This window comes from Pan paniscus, chromosome 4 (genome assembly GCF_029289425.2).
Source record: "Pan paniscus chromosome 4, NHGRI_mPanPan1-v2.0_pri, whole genome shotgun sequence".
In the NCBI taxonomy this organism is placed as follows: domain Eukaryota; kingdom Metazoa; phylum Chordata; class Mammalia; order Primates; family Hominidae; genus Pan; species Pan paniscus.
In genome coordinates, this window is record NC_073253.2 from 11,395,352 (window position 1) to 11,419,381 (window position 24,030).

General features: G+C 40.5%; 1 protein-coding gene across 4 annotated transcripts in view; it reads right to left on the reverse strand.

Moving 5' to 3' along the window:
• Window positions 1-24,030, reverse strand: part of CTNND2 (catenin delta 2) — a 938,532-nt gene that overhangs the window by 177,101 nt on the left and 737,401 nt on the right. For all 4 annotated transcript variants that reach the window (XM_034959739.4, XM_034959737.3, XM_034959738.3 and 1 more), the window contains one exon: window positions 11,811-11,994. In XM_034959739.4, the coding sequence (XP_034815630.1) occupies window positions 11,811-11,994 (184 nt within the window). The remainder of the gene's footprint in view (window positions 1-11,810; window positions 11,995-24,030) is intronic.

Genomic DNA, 24,030 nt, shown 5'->3' on the forward strand with positions numbered 1-24,030 from the left:
AATGTAATGTAGGTGAACATACAGAAAAAAAAGGAAGAGCTGTGAAAAGCAGTTGGCGGTTTTCAAAAAGTGATACCGAGTTACCATACAATCCATCAATTCTGCTTCTAGGTATATACCCAAAATAATTGAAATGGGTATGTAAACAAATACAATAGCCGTAGAGTGAACACAGCTCACATGTCCATCAGTGGATAAGTGGATACACAAAATGTGCTATATCCATGCAGGGGAATATTATTCAGCCACATAAAGGAATGAAGTTCTAAAACATGCTACAACAATGATGAACCTTGAACACATCATGCTAAGTGAAGGAAGCCAGTCATAAAAGCCATCTATTGTAGGATCCTATTTATATGAAATATGCAGAAGAGATAGATTCATAGAGAAAGAGCACAGATTGGTAATTGCCAGGGCCTGGGCAAGGCAGAATGGGAGTAACTGCTTAATGAATATGGGGTTTTCTTTTAGGGTGATGAAAATATTTTGGAACTAGGTAGATGTCATTTTCAACACACTTTGAACGTACCAAATACTGCCGAGTTGTTCACTTTTAAATGGTTAATTTGATGTTATGTAAATTTATTCTGAATTAGTTTGAATGAAAGGGATAGAAAGGATAGGGGAGGAAATGCCTGGGAGGTGGAGGGTCATAATCTGGTCATAACAGAAGGTGTTGCTGGGTGGAAGGGCTCGTTTCTGCTGCTAGTTCGATCTGCCTGCAGGCAGGTGCATCTGGGCTTGGTGGTCTATGGCACTCCTTGGCCTTTGTCTTCACCTGAATTAAAGTCTTCATAGCTCAGTAAGTTTTAAAGACAGTGGGAGCTTCCAGGCCCAGTGAGGTGAGAAGTGAGGGGAGCCCTTTCTCCAGCAGCGTCCCTGCCTCATGGTGCTTTGGTGCTGTCTTTCTGGGCTGCTGTCCCCTTCTGTCCCCGTAGGAGTGGGAAGCTGCTCAGACAGGCAGCTCTACCTTCCCAAGGCCTCTGTGTTAGCTCTGGGGATCCCGGCTGGGTGCTTGGGAGGAAACAGGAGGCTATTCTGCCTCAATGATTTCCCCTCAAACAGGAATGCTCCCTGGGAAATCCTAATAAGCCCTGGCATTGGTTCCTTTGTGAGCCTGTTACCGCAGGAGCTGGCAGAGGATGCTCTGCTTCATCTGACTCTTAATCTATTTCAGCTGCTTAGGAGTGACAGGGGTCAAGGACAAATGACATTTAATCATGTGTGGTAGCCAGTGCTGCCTGCAGAGGAGAAATCAGTAAAGTTCCTTTGTGTTCTAGGAAGAAACTCAGCGCTGCTTCCGTGCACATTAAGGAGAAACGCTGCCCTTCAAGCCCCATCAGATTCTGTGCAATGCGACAGGCCACACACCACGCCTCCTGGCAGGCCTCAAAAGGACACGATGCTTTTGCTTACCTGAAACCATTATTTTTTGCAGTAAGCTTCATTTCCTCCAACCACCTGACTCTAACTTGTGCAAAATAGCTCCGTGAGCAGTAAGCACCCATCACGGTGACGCTTTCCTTTGGCAGAACCCTCATGTGTTTATATAAATTAATCCACAATTGGCAATTACATTGTTGTTCCAAAATAAGGGCAGGCAACATGTAACCCCGGGAAGAACAATGGTCTGGACACGGAAGTCCAGACAGGACTATTATGGAAAATTATGGGGGATGATTAATCAGCTGGCCTCTTCCTGGGCACGGCCATCCTCACATACAATCTTTGTGCTAACGCAGCTACTTTCTGGTAATAAGTTACCATAAGAGAAGTGTAATTAGCTGTTGGGATTCATTAGCTCCAGTCAGTGCATCACTGGTACAACATCTTCCTTGCCAGTTTACTGCTTGTTAATGGGGAGCAATGATGTATTCGTACCTCTACGGAACAACAGTGAAGGACGCAGGACTAATCTGAAGTCCTGGCGGTCTGTCCTTTTATGTAGCAGACTGAAAAACTGAAAATGAGTGTATGACACAGAGGAAGAGCCCAGGGTCCTAAAAAGCCAGTGTGGAAGGCTATCAGCCCATTCACACATATTATTACTAAATATTGCTTCTTCGGTTAAACCTGTTGGAGGCAAGAACATGTTGACCAAGCATGAAACCTGGACAGGGCTGTCTTCCCTTTAGCTTTTCCCTGCTTTAGAAAATTTTGTAGTGGGTACTTCTAGAAGCTTCTGTCAGTTTAGAACAAGAACTTAGAAGACTTAAGGAGTAATGACTTTTACTTTCAATTGCTTCTCAATTCTGTTTCCAGAATAAGCAATCGGCTTTCTGTGACACAATGAAGATCCCATCCCAGAGAGGCAGACAGGGGCCCCACGGGGCTGTGCAGGAAGGCAAGTGCTAATTCTCTCTGCTCACCCCAAAGGCACCTCTGCTTCCTATGAGACCCCCACACTACTGTTGAGTCAGTGTTCAGAGACCCCACCTCTCACTCTTCCATAGCACAGCTGCACAGGGCAATGGAAAAGAACCCAGGGAACCAGACCTCCCGCTGAGCCTCCACCGCCCCCGCCTACTCCTGCAGTGATTGTCAAACATCCCTGAGTAAATCCGGTGGACTTCTCCACTGGCCCGCACAGTGACGGGACAAAGTCGTTATCCTAGGAAAGGGGGCCAGAGAGCATAGAATGGCACATGGAGACTTTTCTACTCACTTACTTGAAATAGTCTTGGTCAATTAGAGGGAAACTAAATTTTATTTCAAATATTCTTGGTTAATTAAGGACCAACCAGACTCAAGAAAAAGAGGATGTGGGGCCAGCAGAATGTGGAGAAGCGCAGTGCAGCACAGATAGCATCCAGCTCTGCATGCTGACATCAGGTGGTGGCAGGTGGTGAGGCCTCTGAACTGCTGCCTTCTTTTTTTTTTTTTTTTTTTTTTTTTGATGGGGAGTTTTGCTCTTGTCGCCCAGGCTGGAGTGCAGTAGCATGATCTTGGCTCACTGCAACCTCTGCCTCTGGGTTCAAGCAATTCTCCTGCCTCAGACTCCTGAGTAGCTGGGATTACAGGTGCCTGCCAGCTCACCCGGCTAATTTTTTATTTTTAGTAGAGATGGGGTTTCACCATGTTGGTCAGGCTGGTCTCGAACTCCTGAACTCAGGTGATCCACCTGCCTTGGCCTCTCAAAGTGCTGGGATGACAGGCGTGAGCCACCGCGTCCAGCCTGAACTGCTGCCTTCTGAGTGCCTTTCATGCCTCTCATTGCTGATGTTTTCCTTCCTCCAACAGGATCACATCTACAAGCTGGAGATCTTCACTTAAGGTTCATCAACAGGGGCATGGCCCCACGTGGACTCTGCTTGTTCTGTGAGCTGTACTAACTCACGGGTTGTTTGGCCCAACTTTGGTAAATGTCAGTTTTATTTATTTTCAAATAATGCCACTTTGAAAAGGGAAAGAATAAACAGCATGAAAATCGATGTGTTACAGTGCTGGAGAGGCTGGGTACGTAAGCAGTAAATGAAAGTGTTTGGTGTGCTCTTTCTTCTTCAATTTATGGTTAATAGATTTGTTTGCTTCTCCTCCAGGGAAGTTACTTCTTATGCAATGTAATGTAATTTGGGAGGCAGCAGGAAGAAAAATTACATTTTTAATGTCAAGAAGTTATGAAGGATTTAAAGAATGAACCAGCTTTTTATTTATCAGGGAGCTAATACCCTGTACTAATGTTTTATAGAAATATCTATTAAACATCATTTTAAACCAATTGATAATTCAGTAAACTTTTTCATTGAATTTCTTTTAAAGTGAGTAATTTGTTCATATTAATGGAAAAATCCAAATATTCATGTCTTCATAGGAAGAATGACTATTCATTCACACTGAAAAGATAAATTAAATATTTGCTTGTCCTTTTAAAAGAAGCCCATATTTGCAACCAAATTACAGGATACATAATTTAAAACAAATCTCAGTTGGAGTGTGCAAATTTTCATAATTAAGTAGATCAAACTTTGCAGAAATAAGTGATGAAAACTTTAAAAGGGAATAGCATGATGGGGGATTTTATATTAATCATTTATATTCAAGGAGAAATCATTATACTCTCACTTTTTCTAGCTTAGGAAAACAAAATAGTGTTTGGGAAGAAATTATCCCCAATACTATTTCAGGGAACAAAAATGCCAGGAAGAACTTTGGACAATGATACTCCTTTTGGGGAAGAAAGGCCATCTGAAAGAAATGAAAAATGAAGCTTTTTCGAACTTTTCCTAATGGAAAAGACAGGGCACATGCAAAATTCCTAACAGATACAAAGCTCAAGGCTACAAGATAGAAACTTTAAGCCAGCTTCAAGTAAAAAGCTTTTATACGTAAAGAAAGAATGTGTTAGTAAGAGAGAGGTGGATCAGCCACGGAGATACTGAAAAAAGGAATATTGTCTTCTGAGGCATTAATTAGGGAAAACATATCCCAGCTTGTCCAGTCTGGGGCATATAATGATGACCTAAATGCATCAGGCTGTCTTATCTTAATGATATTATGCAGTAATTTCAACTGCAAACTCCAAGGATTCTTCTATTTGCCACTAAGTGCAAAGTATTACCTTTTCTATGTATGGATATGTTTAGATAGACACATACTTACCATTTGTGTTACAACTGTCTGCAGTATTCAGGACAGTGTTGTGCTATACAGGCCTGTAACCTAGGAGCAATAGACATATCATACAGCCTAGGCTGTGTCATAAGCTATAACGTCTAGGTTTGTGTAAGTGCGCCCTATGGTGTTTACGGCGTTTCCATAAGAATGAAATGGACTCAAGATGCATTTCTCAGAACACGTTCCTGTTGTTATGCCATGCATGACTGTATAAAGCACACCTCCTTCTGACTGGGTGGGAGGAAGTGATCTGGAAATGTTGGGGTTGCACCACAGGAGACCCGAGCCCTTGTCACTGGTGGAGCTGCTGAGATGGGCAGCCAACTGTCTTTTCTGAGGAGCTCCTAAGATCACCTTACTCCTCCTCACTCCACTGAACTCTGTCCCCTCCCATTGAAGAGGACTGTCACTGCTGAGCACTGACTCAATAAAATCACTTCACATCTTTACTAGACACACTGATCAGGACTAAGCTGCCCGGCCAGGAGCTTCCTCTGCTCTAGGACCAGGTGTGGGAAAATGGGGTGGAGTGGGGTGAGTGGTGTGTCTCATCTGTTCCCATGTCCACACAGAGTCCTTCTCATTTTCAAGAACCTGGATTAAGAGTGCTGAATTCAGGCTGGGTGCATTGGCTCATTCCTGTAATCCCAGCACTTTGGGAGGTTGAGGCGGGAGGATCACTTGAGGTCAGGAGTTCAAGACTAGCCTGGCCAACACGGTGAAACCCCATCTCTACTAAAAATACAAAAATTAGCTGGGTGTGGTGGTATGTATGTAGTCCCAGGCACTCGGGAGGCTGAGGCAGGAGAATTGCTTGAACCCAGGAGGCGGAGGTTGCAGTGAGCCGAGATCACGCCACTGCACTCTAGCCTGGGCAACAGAGCAAGACTCCATCTCAAAAGAATAAAAGAAAAGGGTGCTGAATTCAGCTGACACACGCCCCTCATCTCTGGCCAAGACTGGGATGAGCTAGTTTGGGGCTCATGATACAACACTTTAAAAACACTTTCTCAAAAAGATTCTTTTTAACAGATGAATAATATTGGCAGCCAACTGAACTTAACATAAAAATAATAATAATTCCTCTTCTTACCTGTGGCTAATGCAAGAGTAAGCCACAGAAAATAAACGTCCTTGGAGCTTTGTAGCCAGAGTGTGATTATCATTAACATTACTTTGTGAAGGGGCGTTTCTCAAGGTCACTCTAGAATTAGAGGCACCGTGGGACCAAGCACTCATCCATTTTATGGGTTAAAATGACTAATTGAGAGTCTGAGTTTAATTACAATCGTAAGCAAAGGCACAGTGCAGATACTTTGACTGGCTTAATAACATTCTTATGTACACAAAGATAGATGGAAAAAATTAGGGTTGTATATTGTTGTCCTTTAGGACAAGATACTGAAGTGGGAATAGAATAATAAAAATAAATAAACAACTCAGCGGCACCGGGAAATGAGCTGTGGAAGTTAGCCAGCCAGCCTTATGCACACACTTCAGCTGGAGATAAAGTCCTAAGTATCCATGACTAAATATAATGCGACTATACAGGAGTGCAGATCACAGTTGTTTTATTGAGCTAGCTGCTAGATTAAAAGGTAAAAAAGTATGCTCTGCAAGCTTCTACCCATAGTTCACAAATGATGATAACGGCCACAACGGGATCTTTAGGATATGCATCGGTGATAATTTAAATGGGAAATGCAGTCATGTTTCACAGAAAATCCACAAAGCATCAGGTCTGTACACAGCTGCTAGAGTTGACATCCTTAAATGACACCGATATGGTGTCACATCCCCTGTGTAAGAACCTCAAATGACTTCTGGCTGTCCATAGTGTCAGAAAAATCCATGCAATGTTCAGAAGCTAGTTCAATGTCGGGAGGAAAAGGAAAGGTTGGCTCATAAATAAGAGCAGAACACACAGAAATCAGATCCGTGTGTGGGGAGACCCTCATTTCATGGCCATCCAGTCAAGAGGTTGGAAATGAACCTTCTTTGGCCGAGACAGCCACATCTTGACTTGTAGAACTCAATCCTGCTACAGGTAGTGTTTGGTTTTGTAGCTAAGCTACAGAGGGGAATGGCCTTGTGCACAGAGAAAAACAGAAAAACATCTTTGATCTGGGTTGTTTGTTGAGTGTGTGGGCACTGTTTGGGGACAGGCAGCATCTCTGAGTTGTCTATCTCCTCCTCTTCTCAGTGCTGCATCCTCAGGCGGCTCCTTGGCTTCCTAGCTTAGCAGCCCCTCTCTTATTTTCTTACTGGAGTGACCATAATAGATTCCTAGGGCTGTCAGAACCGAGTACCACAAACTGGGTGGCTTAAAACAACCGAAACTTATTATCTCACGTTCTGGAGGCCAGAAATCTAAAATCAAGGTGCCAGCAGGGCTGTGCTCTCTCTGAAGGCTCTTGGGAAAATTCCTTCCTTGCCTCTTCCTAGCTGCTGGTGTTGCAGCAATTCTTAGTTATCCCTGAATTGTGGCTGCAACACTCCAATCTCTGCCTTTGTCTTCATAAGGCCTTCTTCCCTGTGTGTCTCTCTGTGCGTATGTCCTCTTTTTATAAGATGCCATTCATTGGATTTAGGGCCCACCCTTATCTAGTATGACCTGATCTTCATGAACTAATTGTATCTGCAAAGACCTTATTTCCAAATAAGATCACATTCTGAAGTTCTGGGTAGACAAGAATTTTGGGGGAAGATTTATTCAACACACCACAGTGACTTCAGCCAACATGAGCTTGTCCAGAGCGGAGCCAGCTCAATGTTCCCTGGTTAGCGTTCAGACCATGGTCCCTCAACACATGTTTTTGGTTGAAGGTGATGATTATAGCGGCCACAGGTTAAGAGATGGATTTGATCACACGATGTGCAAGGAAACAACAATGACTGCAAAACTGAATTGATTTCAAGGTCTGAACCTCACTCTATATGAAATTCATTTCCCTGGAGGACTCCTTCATCATAAAACAAAACAGAGAAGACTAACAAAATAACCTCATTTATTCTTACATCCTAAGCCTCTCCAACATTTTGCCACATTTGTTTGGGGCCATATTTTAAAATGTTTTTTGTTAAAAATGGATGCTTGAATCTGGCAGAATTGGAGCAAAAGGAACAACTAGCAAAGGGGAAGACATGTAGAAGGGAGCGTTAGTGTGCCTGGGATTAGGGGTGGTGGGGAAGAGGTAGCGGAGGCAGAGCGTAGAAATGAAGCCCTTCCCTTCTGATCACCCACAGCTCTAACCCCCGCAACCCCACCTCCCCATGCCGCTTGGCCTCTCACAATCTAGCTGCCATCATCCTTATCAACTCAGGCCTCCAACAAAATTTAAGGCTTTTTTTCCCCCATTTCTATCCTTTTTCCTCAGTGACAGACAGATACTCCAGGAACACACAGATAGATCTGTTTTTTAAAAATTCAATTTCTTGTCCCCAAATGAATGTAAAACGAAAAAGGACTAAGGGCATTAACTTTTCATTTTACATTTCATATGTGCTTAAATTTTTGCTATGTCAACATGATATAGCTTCCCATGAAGATTTTCCATTCCTTTCTAGAGAAGGCAAAGCAAGTGTCTCCTCTCTTTAGAATGCTCCCTGTAAATGTGCCTCCTTCACTAGTCTACGACCTGGAGGTGGTAGGGAATGGGGTGGCATTGGGGCATGAAGTGGGGACAGCCACTGATATTGGTACAATATCCACTGCCTAGAGGAAAGCCTGAGAAACTGGACAGAGCCTATTAAGCCTGCATGAAATTGTCTAAAGACAGAATAGTGTCACATTGTCAGGTTCTGGCTAAGACTTAGGCAGATTTTACTGACTTAAATTTATCTCTAATAAGCTTTTGGACATTTATGAACAATATAATTTGCATTCATAGATTTTTTTTCCAAAAAATGAAAAGGTGACCTCTTTAAAAACAGTAATTCCTTAAATTCTTAACCTTGGCTCCCCACCCTGAAATCACATAAACAAGTCTGAATCCTGCTAGGAAGAAAAATCAAGAGTAATGATTTTCAATAATGACCTGATGAATTTACTTTTACCTACCACATGCTCCTTCTGCTGGATTTCCAAGCTATACTAGTTTAGGAAATAGTATTCTAGGAAAAGAGTTTTATTTTCTTGGATGTTTTATTTTCTTTATATATTTCTGAAACAATAGCTACAGAAGCAAACCAAAAATATCAACTCATCTTAAAGTCATTGGCAAAAGAAGAAAGGAGAACTGGAAAAACAATGTCAACATTATTATCTAAAATATGCCTTAAAATATAGTCTTATTTTAAAACACAAAAAGGCACCCACAGTTCTAGTTGTCTACATGAACATCAAAGGTGGAGGTCAAGAGACTTGCACTTGGCTGAGTGGGTAATGCTGTCCAAGGTAGCTACACACTCCGTAGGTCCTAGCAGGGAAGAATTTGAAGTAAGAAAGAAGGGAGAGGGAGAAGACCACTGGCATTTAAAAGCCAAATGATGTTGGCCACATGGATGCCACTCCGTTTATCTCTGGAAGCAAATTTAAGGAACCAGCAGAGAGGAAAGTGTTGCCCCGTCAGCAGGTGGTGGCTGTGTATTGTTTTAAGCACAGATCTGTTAGCAGTCTCCTATGAGACTATGAATTTCCTCTCTGTGTGGTAGGGTGGGGATGGTCTGAAACCAGAGTCAGGATGTGGCTCAAGTCCTGGCTTCACGACTTAACTACACATGAGCTCACTGGGCTACGATGCATATGAGAATCAACAATGTATCTGAAGTGGAACTTTCAGGCCCCTGGAAGACAGAGATTTTATGAATAATAACACTTACTTTAATTTTATTTAAAAATCTAGTCTCTATTAATGGTGCATCTCAAACTCCTCTAGAGTCCTTTCAACGCTGGGTAGCGAGTGCTGGCCTCTGCTGCCCTCCATGATGCTTTCCCATTGCATCATTTCTATGCTTAGCCCAATCTCACCTGACCTTTCAAGGTGAGACTTTTGGCCACACCTGGCTGTCAGTCATTTTCTCACCAGTTTTTCCTCCTGTACTGCCATGATCATAACACTAAATTGCCACTAGGCTGTTGTGCTGGGGCTCACCGGCTGAGTGCCATTTCTTCCACTCAGTCATGAGTTTCTGCAGGGCAGAGTCTGCCCTCTCTCAGCCTCCTTAGCCCTCCCCAACACAAAGCAGGTGGTCAGCAAATGCTCCTGGGATAAAACTGCTGCATAGCAGAAGCAGCACAGGAAGTCATTTCTTTAATGTGAATAGTGATCTTGGCTTTGTTGGAAAAATGAAGAATGTAAATACACTTGCATACTAAAATCTAAAGCCTTCTGTCATGATATGGACGATTGTGACTGTTCTGGTGTCACAGATGTCTGCATGACAAACTGAATCAAATGGCATCATTTTTTGCTTCCTATTATGTGGTCACTCCTGGCCAGCAGCAGAAGCAGCAGCAAGTGTCGAGCTGCTGTATGTGTGAATAGACAGGGATGGGGAGTCATTCTGGTCTCACCAAACTGTGCTCCAGCAACACAACCCAGACCCTAAACTTAGCCAGATGATGTGTAAAGGGGACTCATGAGCCTACACTGGTCTAGCTTCTTCATCTACTTTTTCATCAAAGGATGTCAAATGTACTTTAATAAAGGTGGTAGCCTATATCCTTTCAAACACCACGAAGACATACTTATCTACTATATTAATCAGAGAGCATTTTAACAGAGCTAGCCAGGTCCTTATTGATTACACTTCTACAATTGCTTCTGAGACAGTTCCTTCTGCAGTCTTCACTAGGGACCCTGACACTATGAAAGTAGGGAATGCTAGCAAGGGAAAAACACTTTTAAATAGTTGTGAATAAGTGAAATAGAAAAAAATCAGGCATGGGAGTTCAGAAGAGCCTACAATTTTAGCTTTGGAGGAGTTATATTTCTTCTGGTGGGACAGATGTTTGCCAAAGGATAACAGAATTTAAGGGGTTATGAAATGGATGCCTCAGTAGGGGGTTTCAGAGTACTGTATATTTGCCATATGGTAGCACCTATCCAGAGAAATCACGTCAGATGTTCATGATTTCGTGACTCGGACGAAAAGCAGAATTGTCAGAGGATTCCCATTCCTGCCCATGAACACGTGTAGATATTCATGGAGGCAGGCTCCTATCTTGCTCTGTGCACACACATTTCACACAAACACACACCGCCTCTCAAGACTGGAGACTGAGAGCACTGTGATGAATATTCATGAGATGATGATTATTAATGCCACTGAGGTGGATTTTTTTCCTTCTCAGTAGAGACTGGTTGTTATACCTAGAAACTGATCAACTATGGGAGAAATGGCAGGTTTGAACCATTTCAACTAAAGCAATCCTGTATGTTTCACTTTCAAAATATAGATTATTTGGCTAGGTGTTTTCAATCACCACCTTTGCCCCTATCCCAGCAACTTCATCCAGCAGAGATTTGCAACTTTGGTACAAAATACAACACTTTTGGGAGCACAGTTTCTAGAGTTTAGAAGAATCATATCTTGATAACTACTTTCCTTCCTAAGAGCAAAAATTAAACAAGACATAAAGTTGATTCTAAGAAATCTCAATAGATTCCTGATGATTTTTGTGAAAAACGCATCAGGAGAGAATCACAACACATTTGCTACTTTTATTATTTAAAAAACCATTTAATACAACAGGCCTTATTAAAGAGCTATTTCTAAGAATTATAGAATCTTACAGTCAAACAGAGAATTTTTAAAAGGAGAATTTTTAAAAAATGGCTACTTGTGACAGTTAACCAGATCCCTATGTATCTGTTATGAACTCTGCCCAACCAGTCAGCCTGCCTGGTTGTGCTATATGCATGATATAATGTGAAATTACCAAGAACTATTGTTTTCGGCCAAAGAAAATGACTTATTTTGGGTTGGAATAAAAATGTTTGTTTTTCACCTTAGACCTAAGAAATCGTGTGAAGTAAATGTAACATTAATTAGGTAGAGAAAGATACCTATATGTCTTTATTACCTGGCTAGAAAATTTAAAATTAACTTCTTATACTCTGTTGCCACATCAACATTCATCTTTTCAGAATGGTCTGATCCTCAGTAAAAGAGCCACTAAAGTTATGGAAAGAGACAGTGTCTGGCCAGGGGAAGATGGTGGGAGGAGGCACTCGTGACACAGGACTGACCTTAGGCACCCGGTGGCGTTACGCAGCACCTGTGATGAATGCAGCTGTATTTTCCGATCATCCTGAAGAGGCGAATTTTCCCAGCCTGAGTGGGGGATAATCACCGCGTTGGTCAGTACTGCCAGGGCATCCTGGATGATTGGCATTTTGAGTGCATCGCATGAGGAGAGGTTCCAAAGGACTCCTGCAAGAGACACACAAAAAGAGCTTTTGGGTGGCCACGAGTTTTTCTCATCTCAAAACTGTCTTCCTTATTTGAGTTAACGGAACTGGCAGGAAGGATGAAGATACTGTGGACACACATCCTAGAGTGTGTCCTTAATTTTAGAACATTCGTGTGAACCCATTAAAAGCATTCTGTGAAAAATCTGATGAGCGAGCAGAGGAATTGTGACATGATTATCTTTATTTCCTCAGGGAGCATAATCAAGGTTGCGAGGTCTGATTGAACTGAGGCTACCAACAACGCTTCTGTTCCATTTTAATACAATGGACCCAAATTGCTAAATTCTAACCAAGACCAAAGAGATGTGAAAGTTATTTGAAATGAACTAGTAGAGCATCTTTGTTTTACCCAAGACCTCAGTGTGCACATGTGGTTGCCATGAAAGCTAAGTGCTTTCATAAACAACCAGCTACCATGGGTAGGACCCTTATGAGAATCCAGCATCAGGTCAGATGACAACTGGCTCAACAAGCAATTTAAACTGTTGCCCCTTGTGACTGTTTTGTCAGCTTTTCTCTGAAAGCAATGCTCATGGAGGACCTACAGAATGTTCCTCCTTAAATAATGACAAAGGGAGAGGTGAGAAGAAGAGGGCATGTCCACAATGGACAGAGCGTCACAGTAATTCATGCAGGCAGAACAATGCAAAATGTTAACGACAAATAGAATGCTTTAGGCTTTTAAATATTTTTTAAAAGGAGATATTCTAGAAAAGGTCATAAACATTGCATATATATTATAACATCATTTGAAAATGCTTTTAAATAATTATTCTTTTTTTGTTAGGACAGTCTACGTAAAGAAAAAAAGGAACAGAGAATAACATTCTATTTTTCTTTGAAAGAAAGCCTGTATACACCCTGAACCTAAACAGGTACCATCACTGCAGATATTGGAAATAAAACACTATAGTTGTCTTTAGAAATAGAACTTGTAGCTTATGTTTTTAATGAACTTTCAATCTATTTTAATGAAATGCGATTTTGTTGCATCTACTGTGTTATGAATAGAACAAACAGAACATGTTTATTTCCTAAATTTGTTTTATTGGTTCCTTGCGTTGCGCATGTTGAACTATCCAAGGACATTAATAATACAAATCTGACTGTTAATAACTAAATAAGTGACTATAAAAATAAAGCGACTATAAAGTTCAATAAAAATGTGACTACAGAGGCAAACTCAACTGTCTTTAGAAATACCATTTACTGGAAATTTTATTGAAGTGAATGCAAAGGAAACAAAATCTTTTTAGTGCCCAGCATGCATAAAATAATCCTTCAGTACAGGGGGTTAACCTGAAGGCAAATCTAGCTTCTCTTTTTTTATGAATAAAGTTTTATTGAAGCACAGCCATGTCGGTTCATTTTTAAATTTTTTACATCTGCTTTTGTCCTATGAAGGAATAGCTGGGTATTAGTGACAGAGACTGTACAGCCCACAAACCATAAACAATTTACAAACTGTCCCCTTACAGAAAAATTTTGTCCAACTGTGCTTTAGTGAATTTGACCATTTTATATACACTTTCATTTGTGCTTGTATTGCCATTAGTATCCTAAATTGAGTACACAAAAAGTGCTCAATGGTACACAGAAGGTGCTCAGTATATATTCTGATTTGGACTAATTTGAAATACTAGGAATATTAACATATGCATCTATCTTGTTTTAAATAAAACACAAAGCTGCTTATTCATCCATTGAGAAACGTTTTGCCAAAGTTTGGTAATCTAAATAATCAAAATGACTTCATTCATTTCCAGCCTCACAAAAATGTTAATTTTTAGAGTAAAATAATTGATTTTGCAGTTTTAAATAGTATATTAAAAAGAAATTAGTATCTACCCCAGTATTTGAGGATAACTTTCAGGAATACCATGTTAAGACATTTGTGTCTGCTCTTCAAAGTATACAATGCGAAAATATAGGAACAAAATGTGCATTTTTTTCATTCCCAAATCCAGACTCAAAATACCAATATCTAAAAATTGAGGCTTATAAATGTTTTAAAATATGGGTGACATACTTTGCTGTATGGTATATATCCTTTAAAAACTAAATAGCAGGCAGGGTGCAGTGGCTCACACCTGTAATATCAGCACTTTGGGAGGCTGAGGCAGGTGGATCACGAGGTCAGGAGCTCGAGACCAGCCTGGGCAACATGGCAAAACCCCATCTCTACTAAAAATACAAAAAGTAGCTGGGTGTGGTGGCGTGTGCTTATAATCTCAGCTACTTGGGAGTCTGGGGCAGGAGAATTGCTTGAACCTGGGAGTGGGGGGGTTGCAGTGAGCTGAGATCGTGCCACTGTACTCCAGCCTGGGTGACAGAGCAAGGTTCCATCTCGGGAAAGCAAGCAAGCAAACAAACAAACAAAATAGCAGAGAGAAACCTTTGCATTTTTTTACCTGCAGTGAGTATGAAAATCTCAAGGCTTTCTATGAGAATACAGCTATTTTTACTGTTTTCTTACAAACAGAAAAGAAATAGGGAAAGGGAGGAAGGAAATCAAAGAAAACCTAAAGGCCAAATCTAGTACCTGACAAGAAGTGAAAGAATGGAAAGGCAGATGCAGTCTGGAATATCTTTTTATAGGCTGTTCTATCTCCTTCACTTTTCCTTAATTAGTTAATTAGTGTAACCTAATTCAGAATCACGAACAAACAGAAGTTCACATTCATTCCACCTTTCCAGGCTGTCTCCATCTGCGAGTCACATTCCAGTGAACTGATCACAGTACTTGATCCATATCTCTGAACCTTCTATCTCAATTTATAACTGCAATGCACAAATGCTTCCTGGACTTATTACAACTGCAATGAATCTCTATCAAGCAACTTTATCACCTCTGGATGAAGTCTTGGTAAAGTGGATGGAACGCGGCAGATTTTCTTGAGGGGGAATTCAGCAAACCAGCTGCATGGGGTCGTCAAAATTTTGAGTTTTGGTTAGATTACCTGGACATGAGACAGGTTTAAGCATAGAAGCAGCAGTTTCTGGAGACAACTGAGATGAAGATTTATATCATCTGGCAGGAGTAAAAGTGGGAAACAACTGGGAATTCCACATCTTTCCTGCTACACACACACACACACACACACACACACAGACACACACAGACATGCATCTTGACTGACGGAAGAGAGATTAGTGGAGAGAACTGGACGTATCTAGGCATCCTCTGAACAAATGGAAAATAAATTTTTTGCTCAAACTTTTACTTCACTCCTCCCTCCACTTTTCCATAGTGGTTTAAAATATGTCCACAAATTCTTGGACATTTCCTTCAAATGGTGGAGCCTAATTCTTCTCTCCATGGTGGGGATTTGATTTAGTGACTCATTTGTGACCAATGAAACATGGTGGAAGTGACTGTGACTTGAGACTATGTCATTAAAAAGGCTTTGTGGCTCCCTCCAAACCCTCTCTCAGATTGTTATTTGAGGGGAAGCCAATTGTCATGCCATCATGAGGATCCTCAGGCAGCCTTATAGACAGACCAGCATGGCAAAGAACTAGGGCTTTCAGCCGAAATTTTGGAAGTGGATTTTCCAACCCCAACCAAGCCTTCGAATGACTGCAGCCTCATGACAGACCCTGAGCCAGGACCGCCCAAATCTGTGGCTCCTACTTGCACTCCTCACACTTAGACAGTGGGTGATACAAATGTTGGTTGTTTTAAGCTGCTAAATTGTGGAGTAATTTGTTATGCAGCAATAGACAATATACCTTTCCTTTCCTATGAAGCTCCCACTCTCTCTGCTGCTTTCTTCTCTCTGCTTCACTTTCCTATCCCTTTGCCTTTCTACAATGGATGGACTCATTTTTCCCTCTCGCCTTTCCAGGACACTTTAATTCTTACTCCTCTCTTACCTAAATCCACTTGTTCCCTTATTCCTTCCAAATTCCAATGTGAGAGTATACAAGATATAGCAAGGATGATCCAGCTACACTTTGTAACTAAATTTAAAATGCATTTTAAGTGACAAGTATTTAATTTAAAAAAATGTATCATTCTTCACGTTTGCAATTCAATAAGTGACCCAACACTTTCTTTAATTTGGAATAATCCTGCTCTTATTTCCAACTGCTGCCTTAACAAATCACCACACAGGGGCTTGAAAAACACAAATTTATAGGTTTGTGTTTGGAGGTCTGGAGTCTGAAATGGGCTGGCAAGGCTGGCTCCTTCCAGAGGATCCCGGGGAGGATGTGTTTCCTCATCTTGTCAACCTCCTGGGGGCTGCCTGCATCGCATTCCTTGGCTTGAGATCTTACATCCCTCTGATTTTGGCTTCCATCATCATATCTCCTTCCTGGACTCTGACCCTCCTACCTCCCTCTCATAAGGGCACCCTGATCACATTGAGCCCACCTGGATAATCCAGGATAATCTCCCCATTTGAAGCCCTCCTACCTTAGTCATACCTGCAAAGTGCCTTTCATCATGAAAAGTAACATTTACAGGCTCTGGAAATTAGGGGGTGGGCTTTTTTTGCAGGGTAGGGACATTATTCAGTCTACTACATATCCCTTCAAAAATAACCTGTTATGCTTAAAATAAAATTAAACTTCTTATGGTAGCCTCATGATCAGGCCTTTCTCTAAATCTCTAAATTCATCTTGATCACATTCATTCATTCATTTATCCATTCCATAATATTAAGGACCTAGTACATGCATGGTTCTGTTTGACGTGGAGTGGAGACATCAGTGAAGAAAACAAAAAATCCCTGTGCTGGTGGGCCAGGTACCATATAGCTCTAGTCACTATGCTCCAGCCAAAACGGCCTGTTTCTTCTTGAACACACAAGCTCCTTTGTGTCGCAGATCCCTGGACTTGCTGCTGCCTCATTCTGGAACATTGTTTCCTAGATCTTTTCATGGCCAATACTTCTTCCATTCACGTCAACTTAAATGTGCTAAACTCAGAAAGGCTTTCCTGGATCAGTCTAGTCTACCTTCCCAGACGCTTGCTGTCAGATCTCCTATTTAATTTCAGCAGAAACCTCACCACTAACTCATTCTGTCATTTGATCACTGTTCCATCCTCCAACAGGGTCCCAGGCATAAAATGAAAGCAGACACTTGTCTGAATGCCCATCGTATGCAGAACACAGAGCTACAGAATCCCTGGCATACAGAATATGCCCTGACAAACATGAACCAAACAAGCACTAAAGAAAAATAAAAAATAACAGCTGGATGGTATGATCTTATAGGATGCCATGTGCTGTAAGCATCGAAACTTCTGTAAGTATTATAGCGTTAGCAAAATGACATCATGCCTAGAGAAAATAAAACAGCAGCTGCAAGATGTAATTTCACAAATAATAAATCCAAACGAGAATAGAAAAATGTTATTTAAGTGGGATTATTTACTTTGAATCTACAGAAATTCCACTTTTAGCTAGTAGAGAAAAATTTATAGCACTGAAACATATTAATCTGCTTTGTATTAAAAGGCTTATCTCTGGTGCTTCATTTGGGTAATTTTCTTATATTAACTCCCTGATAATTCTAAATTAGCCCAGGTAATACTAAAATTTCAATCTGAGGAAAAACTATAAAACTGATGGGATTCACACCAATTTTCAGCATTCATAACAAATTACCCTGTTTGTTTATATCTGAGGATAACATGAAAAATGGTTTAATATTTTGGTTGATGGTCACTAGAAAATTTAAATTTCCCTGATGAAAATATGCTAATTCCTTCCAGATTATAATCTGTGATAAATTTGTTTTATTAGCATCTTTCTTTTATTATTTCCATCCAATAGCTTTCCTTTATCAGTGTAAAATTATTACTGTTCCAAATATAATTTTGAAAGTTTAATTGCGAAGACATTTACGTATACTAAAGATATTTAAAAATATAGTTTATTTTTATTTCAGGCACAGAATGGCTCTTTTCCTTGATATTATCCATATTCATGAGCAATGATTGGTTTAATAAAAATTCCTTAATAAAACCTTAATTATTTTCATTTGCTTCTTTATAATGCTTTAATAGAGGGTAATTGTAGTTTCTTTTTACTGAAAGAGATGAAGACTATCTTGGTTAAAAAAACCCCAGATGAACAAAAAGAATGTTTTAATAAAAGCAAGTTTTAAATGATGGTAGAATCAAACACTGCCTGGTGGCTATGCAGGACTTTACGACAGCCCACTGGCTTGCTTTCAGCTCTTTAGACCTAGCATGAATCCTCTCATGTGGGTGAGGCTCAAACCAAGCCCAAAGGAAAGTTGGGCTTCATTCATTTAAAATAAATGTTTATAAAAATGTATTTAAAATTAATTAGTAAATTAAGCATCTACTTAGTGTATTTATGAGGATTTATTTTAAACAAATTTGTCATTTCTTTTGGGAGTGACAGTTTGTGTACCTGGGGGGAGGGGGAGGAAAAAGGAGAAGAATGGGGACAAAAAAGTTCTTTCTTTTTTTTTTTTTGAGATGGAGTCTTGCTCTGTCACCCAGGCTGGAGTGCAGTGGTGTGATCTCGGCTCACTGCAAGCTCTGCCTCCTGGGTTCAAGTCATTCTCCTGCCCCAGCCTCCCAAGTAGCTGGGACTACAGGCGTACGCCACCACGCCCGGCTAAATTTTTTGTATTTTTAGTAGAGACGGGGTTTCACCATCTTAGCCAGGATGGTCTCGATCTCCTGACCTCATGATCCACCCTCTTTGGCCTCCCAAAGTGCTGGGATTACAGGCCCGCCACCGCGCCCGGCCAAAAAAAGTTCATTTTTTAAAAAAACCAGAGTTAGGCTTGGTTGACGGTGGGAGTGGGAGGGGGAGGGGTATAAAGGGGCTGTCACCACTGCCTCCTCCACCCACACCCATTCACACTTTGAGTCCCTAGTGTGTGGAGGTTGAATGATTAAAATATAGAGGCCCAGGACACCCTGAAGTCCTGTTATACTATTGTGTGTGTGCATCTGCTATACAAACGAGTATTTGGATGCATATAAACTCTCAATATGGCCCCGAGAAGCAATAACCCTCTGGAGTGGCTGCTAATTGAGATCATTTTGAGAGTCCTTCTAGATGGAAAACATTCACATACCACACTCACTGAATGCTTTTAAAAAATTAAAGCGTTTATCTTGAGTCGATGTTAGATAGAGTTTACCAAATGTTGCTGTAATAACAGCTCCTTAGGCCAAGGCTTCTTGTAGGAGTCCCAGGGGTTCGTTGACCACAACAAATGACCTCTACGTTTTCCTCTTTAATATTCCAGAAGAGGAACCTGCTGTGGCCTTTGCAGTGGGGATTACACAAAGGTCGATTCTTTTAGAATTTCAACAGGCTGAATCATCATTCCAGGCTGAGTCTCAGAGAGCCGGCAATGGGAAGAAAGGGCCTCTGAGGCTGATAGGCATGGGAGGTGAAGAGAGAGAGTTGGAGTGCCATGGTCCATAACCGTAAACTCTCATTCTACAGTTGCCACATAACGCTTCAGGTCCAAATACAGAATTTTTTAAACAGAATCACTTAGGCACAAATATTGAGAATTAGGTAGAATTATTCTTGCTCATTTTCAAAATACATACAAAATTTATTTAGCCCCAGAATGGATGAAGAATGAGTTGTCCTTGACATTTGAAAGTAATTCAGATCTTTGCTGTTGCATACAAGGCAAATTCTGGCTTAAACTGATTAAATTTACCTGGGTCTCCATGCAATGTTTTAAATCCGCAGATTCTAAAACAATTTTGTTATAAGATACAGCCATCAATACTAAGGTACTGTCTTGTTCGAAGCCAAAACTGATCCTAGCAACATTCTGATGTTCAAATTTCAGTACCAGCAGCAAACATTAAAAGTTTAGATCAAGATGATAAACATTTAGATAACAAGAAGCCAGAAGTCATATTCACTGTTTTTTTTTTTTTTTTCAGACAGAGTCTCACTCTGTTGCCCAGGTTAGAGTGCAGCGGCGTGATCATGGCTCACTGTAGCCTCAACCTCCTGAGCCCAAGTGATCCTCCCACCTCTGCCACTTGAGTAGCTAGGACTTCATGCATGTACTACCATACCTGACTTTTTTTTTTTTTTTTTGGTAGAGACAAGGTCTCACTATGTTGTTCAGCCAGGTCTAGAATTCCTGGACTCAAGTGATCCTGCCACCTCAGCCTCCCAAAGTGCTGGGATTACAGGCAGGAGCCACTATGCCTGACCCTCACCTAAATTTTTGATTAGTTTAAAAAATAACCTTCACTTTTGTTTTCAGAGCCTGAATTAATTTTATTTAAAATTAGTTAATATTACAGACAAAAGACTATAATTGACTGATTTTTTTAAAAATGAAAATCAAAACTCAGATGTATCTATGATCTCTCTTTTCATTCTAAAATGGAGTATACATATCCTAGTTTCTTTAGAATTCTTCTATTAAATGTTCACGAAAAAGGCACAACAGATCAGGCTCTATTAATGGAAAATGATGCCTGTCCCAAACTGGATGCCTATCTGCAACTGGCAATGCAGCTACTATAGGAAGTAGAAAGCTCTTCACACAGTAGTTTTTTTAAGTAATTATAATTGAAAATAATTTGTATGTCAGTGTTTGGTAGTGGCCATCTGTGAAAGTCATGGGTTCATCTTTGATCACAGCATTTTATAAATGAACCATAGAATTTCGTATTTCTCAGGCCCCAAGAGATCAACAGTTAGGAATACAAAATTAGGCTTGCTTAGAACTACAGCCTTCCTCAATGACCTTGGGTGTGCAAGAACTTTGAAAAAATGTCACCAAAGCACCAAGGCTGAGTTGTATAATCTCTGGAAAGTGGTCCTGGAACTCTTTTCCTAAAAGTTATGACAGTTAAAGACTATACTCTTTTATCTGACAGCTGTCATATTCTTCTATGTGTAAAATGATTTCTTATAGTTTGTTGTGTTTCTTGGTAGTTTTGTGCCCTGAATTACATACACTAAATAAAGTAACTTAAGTTTGACTTTTCAATAAATAGCATAATGAGGAAGAGGGGAGAGAGAAAGTGAAAGAGAGAGAGAGAGATTTAAAGACAAAATACCCCCACTATCTGATTAAAAAAAAGTAAATGCAGGAGGTGAAATCACCATAATTTTTGGCCCTGGGTTAAACGATACCGGGACAGATATATTTTCCTATCCCTGTGTTAGACCATGCTGAGACTGATCAAAAATAATTTAAGTGCTTGCTCTAGGAAACACTCGCCTGTGAATGTTTAGGCTGTGAACTAGAGAGCTGGCTTATCAAGAGTAATAGTTTGCTCATCATGACCCATTTCAAGACCCTCCCCTCACTGTGCTACTAGTTAAAACTCTGCCCAATCCCCATGGTTCCCCACCTTGCAACACCCACCTTAAAATCTCCCAGCCAAGGACCTACAGCCTTATAAATATCCTGCCTTCATTTTCCCTTTTGAAACTAAGACTCTTTCAAGGGAGCATTTTAGATCCACTGCAGTGAGGGAGGATACTTACTGCAGTATGTCTAACAAACCCAGCTTTGCTGATCAATGGGTTTTTATGGTAGTCTTTGGGGAGCTGACAGCTGACAAACCATATAAATTACTGAAAATGGGTGGATGGCTAATGTCATCTTTGGTAAAAAATAGAGTCTGGCAAATTCTTGAATATTCAGGGGATCCATTATCCATAAAGTCATCACCTTATCTCTATGCATGGAACAAAGGGTATTGAGCTGCTTACAGTTCCATTAAGTACTATAACCCAGAAGTTACACAGCCAGCACACATCTTGGCAAGGCCCCTAGCTGCCATTCCAAACTCTCTGGGTCTCGAGTGAGCATGCATATATAACCTCTTACAAAGATAGAGATGGCTATTGCCTTGGGGTTTCTTTTTTTATAATATAGGTAGCACATCTACCTCATAGGTCCTCTTGATGTCAACATAAGCGCTCTAATTGAATTTGTGGAAGCTTGCTTATCCAAGAGTCCCCGGATTGGAGACCCTGTTATGCACTGGGGCCACTTTAAAGAGCTCCTTGGGTTCTATGGCTTTCAAAGAAAAGGAAAGCAACATTGATGAAGATATGGTGGCAGAGTAAAAAGAGCGACAGCTTTTTCACAGAGCATCCTGAACTACATGTCCAAAACAAGACCACATTGGAAAAAAAACACAACACAAATTGTAGCCGAAAATATCTAACATCTTTGAATTCTTGTCATGCACTAGGATTTTTGTTAATCACCTGCATGTATTAACTTGTGTAAACCTTCAACCAAGTTCATTTTACAGATGAGGAAACTGAGACACAGAAAAGTTGAGTTACCTGTCAAAGTCATTCAACTTTTGGGGAAAATGAAGGTCAGATAAGAGTCTGACTGTGATGCATATGAACAAGCAGACAAGTGTCAGACACATAAATTTGCTATTTGAATTGGAGGGAAGAGATGTGGCGTGCTATCCTTTCAAGCAGAATATATGAACACAAGAGAATGTTCTGCTTTTCATCTTTTGCCAGTTCCCTTTTTGCCCAGGTAATGTAGCTTGAGAAATTTAAAGAAGGCATTTGAGTTCACAGAAGGAAGAACATTCAGTTTTATATGTTTTTAATTGACAGATACAATTGTATGTATGTATCTTTATACAACATGATATTTTGAAGTACATACACATTGTGTAATGATTAACCGTAGTTAATTAAAAAGAACTTTCAGCTTTGAAACTACTTTTACAACTAATTTTTCTTGCAAGCATTTAATTCTGCTGACCTCTACTAAAACACACATACACACACACACACACACACATACACACACACACAGCTACAACCTTCTGTGGGAAGCATGGAAGAAACATCAGATTGAGATTTGGGGTAATCAAAAAACCCAATTGTTCATCTATTCACCACACTAATTTCATGACTAGATCTTTTTTTCAGTTACATCAAAATTGTCTGATACTGTATTAGTCCATTTTCATACTGCTATGAAGAAATACCCGAGACTGGGTAATTTATAAAGAAACAGAGATTTAATGGACTTACAATTCCACGTGGCTGAGGAGGCCTCACAATCATGGCAGAAGACGAAGGAGGAGCAAAGGGTCGTATAACATGGTGGCAGGCAAGAGAATCATGTGCAGGGGAACTGCCCTTTATAAAACCATCAGCTCTTGGGAGACTTATTCACTATCATGAGAACAGTATGGGAAAAACCTGCTCCCACGATTCAATTACCTCCCATGGGGTCCCTCCCATGACATGTGGGGATTCTGGGAGCTACAATTCAAGAAGAGATTTGGGTGGGGACAGAGCCAAACTATATCAGATACTGTTGCTCTATCATAATAATGCCACTGATGATAATGAGTCCTCATTTCCTGAGACATTACCATGTCACATGCACTATTTAATTAAATCCTGACCACGACCTTAGAAGAGGGGTACTGATCTGTGAAGGAAACCAAAGACTAAAGTGGTTACAGAAATCTCCCATGGACAGGTAATGAATGAGAGAGAGAGCTGGGGTATAAACACAGGCTCTCACACTTCCAATTATATTGTTTCTTCCAGACATTCTAATAAGAGATTATTTTTCATGGAAAATATGCTATCACTGGATAATAATATTAACACTCATCTCTAATTTCTGCTGATCATGCTCAAATTTATATTTCTGAGTTTCATTTCTATAATTCTGAATGTGAACATTTATTACTGCATATTTTCCTCCAAACATATTCTCTTCTTCCTTTTGGTTTTTCAGCAGGTATTTTGTGAATGCCTGTTGAGACAAGACATTGCTAGGTACTCTAAGGAATACGCAGTAAATTAGTAAGAGTCCACTTGGGGAGACCAAATTACACTTGCCCAGGGAAAAATAAAACACACTTTATAGAGTTGTAGATGCTAAAGTCCATCAACTGTCAGAGGTGGTGTGTCATGAAAATTCTGACAGTGAAAAGTCACCATGGGAGGGCATCACAGAAGGTTCTATGGGAGAGGGAGGTCTTCACTGGCCCCTGAAAAACGAG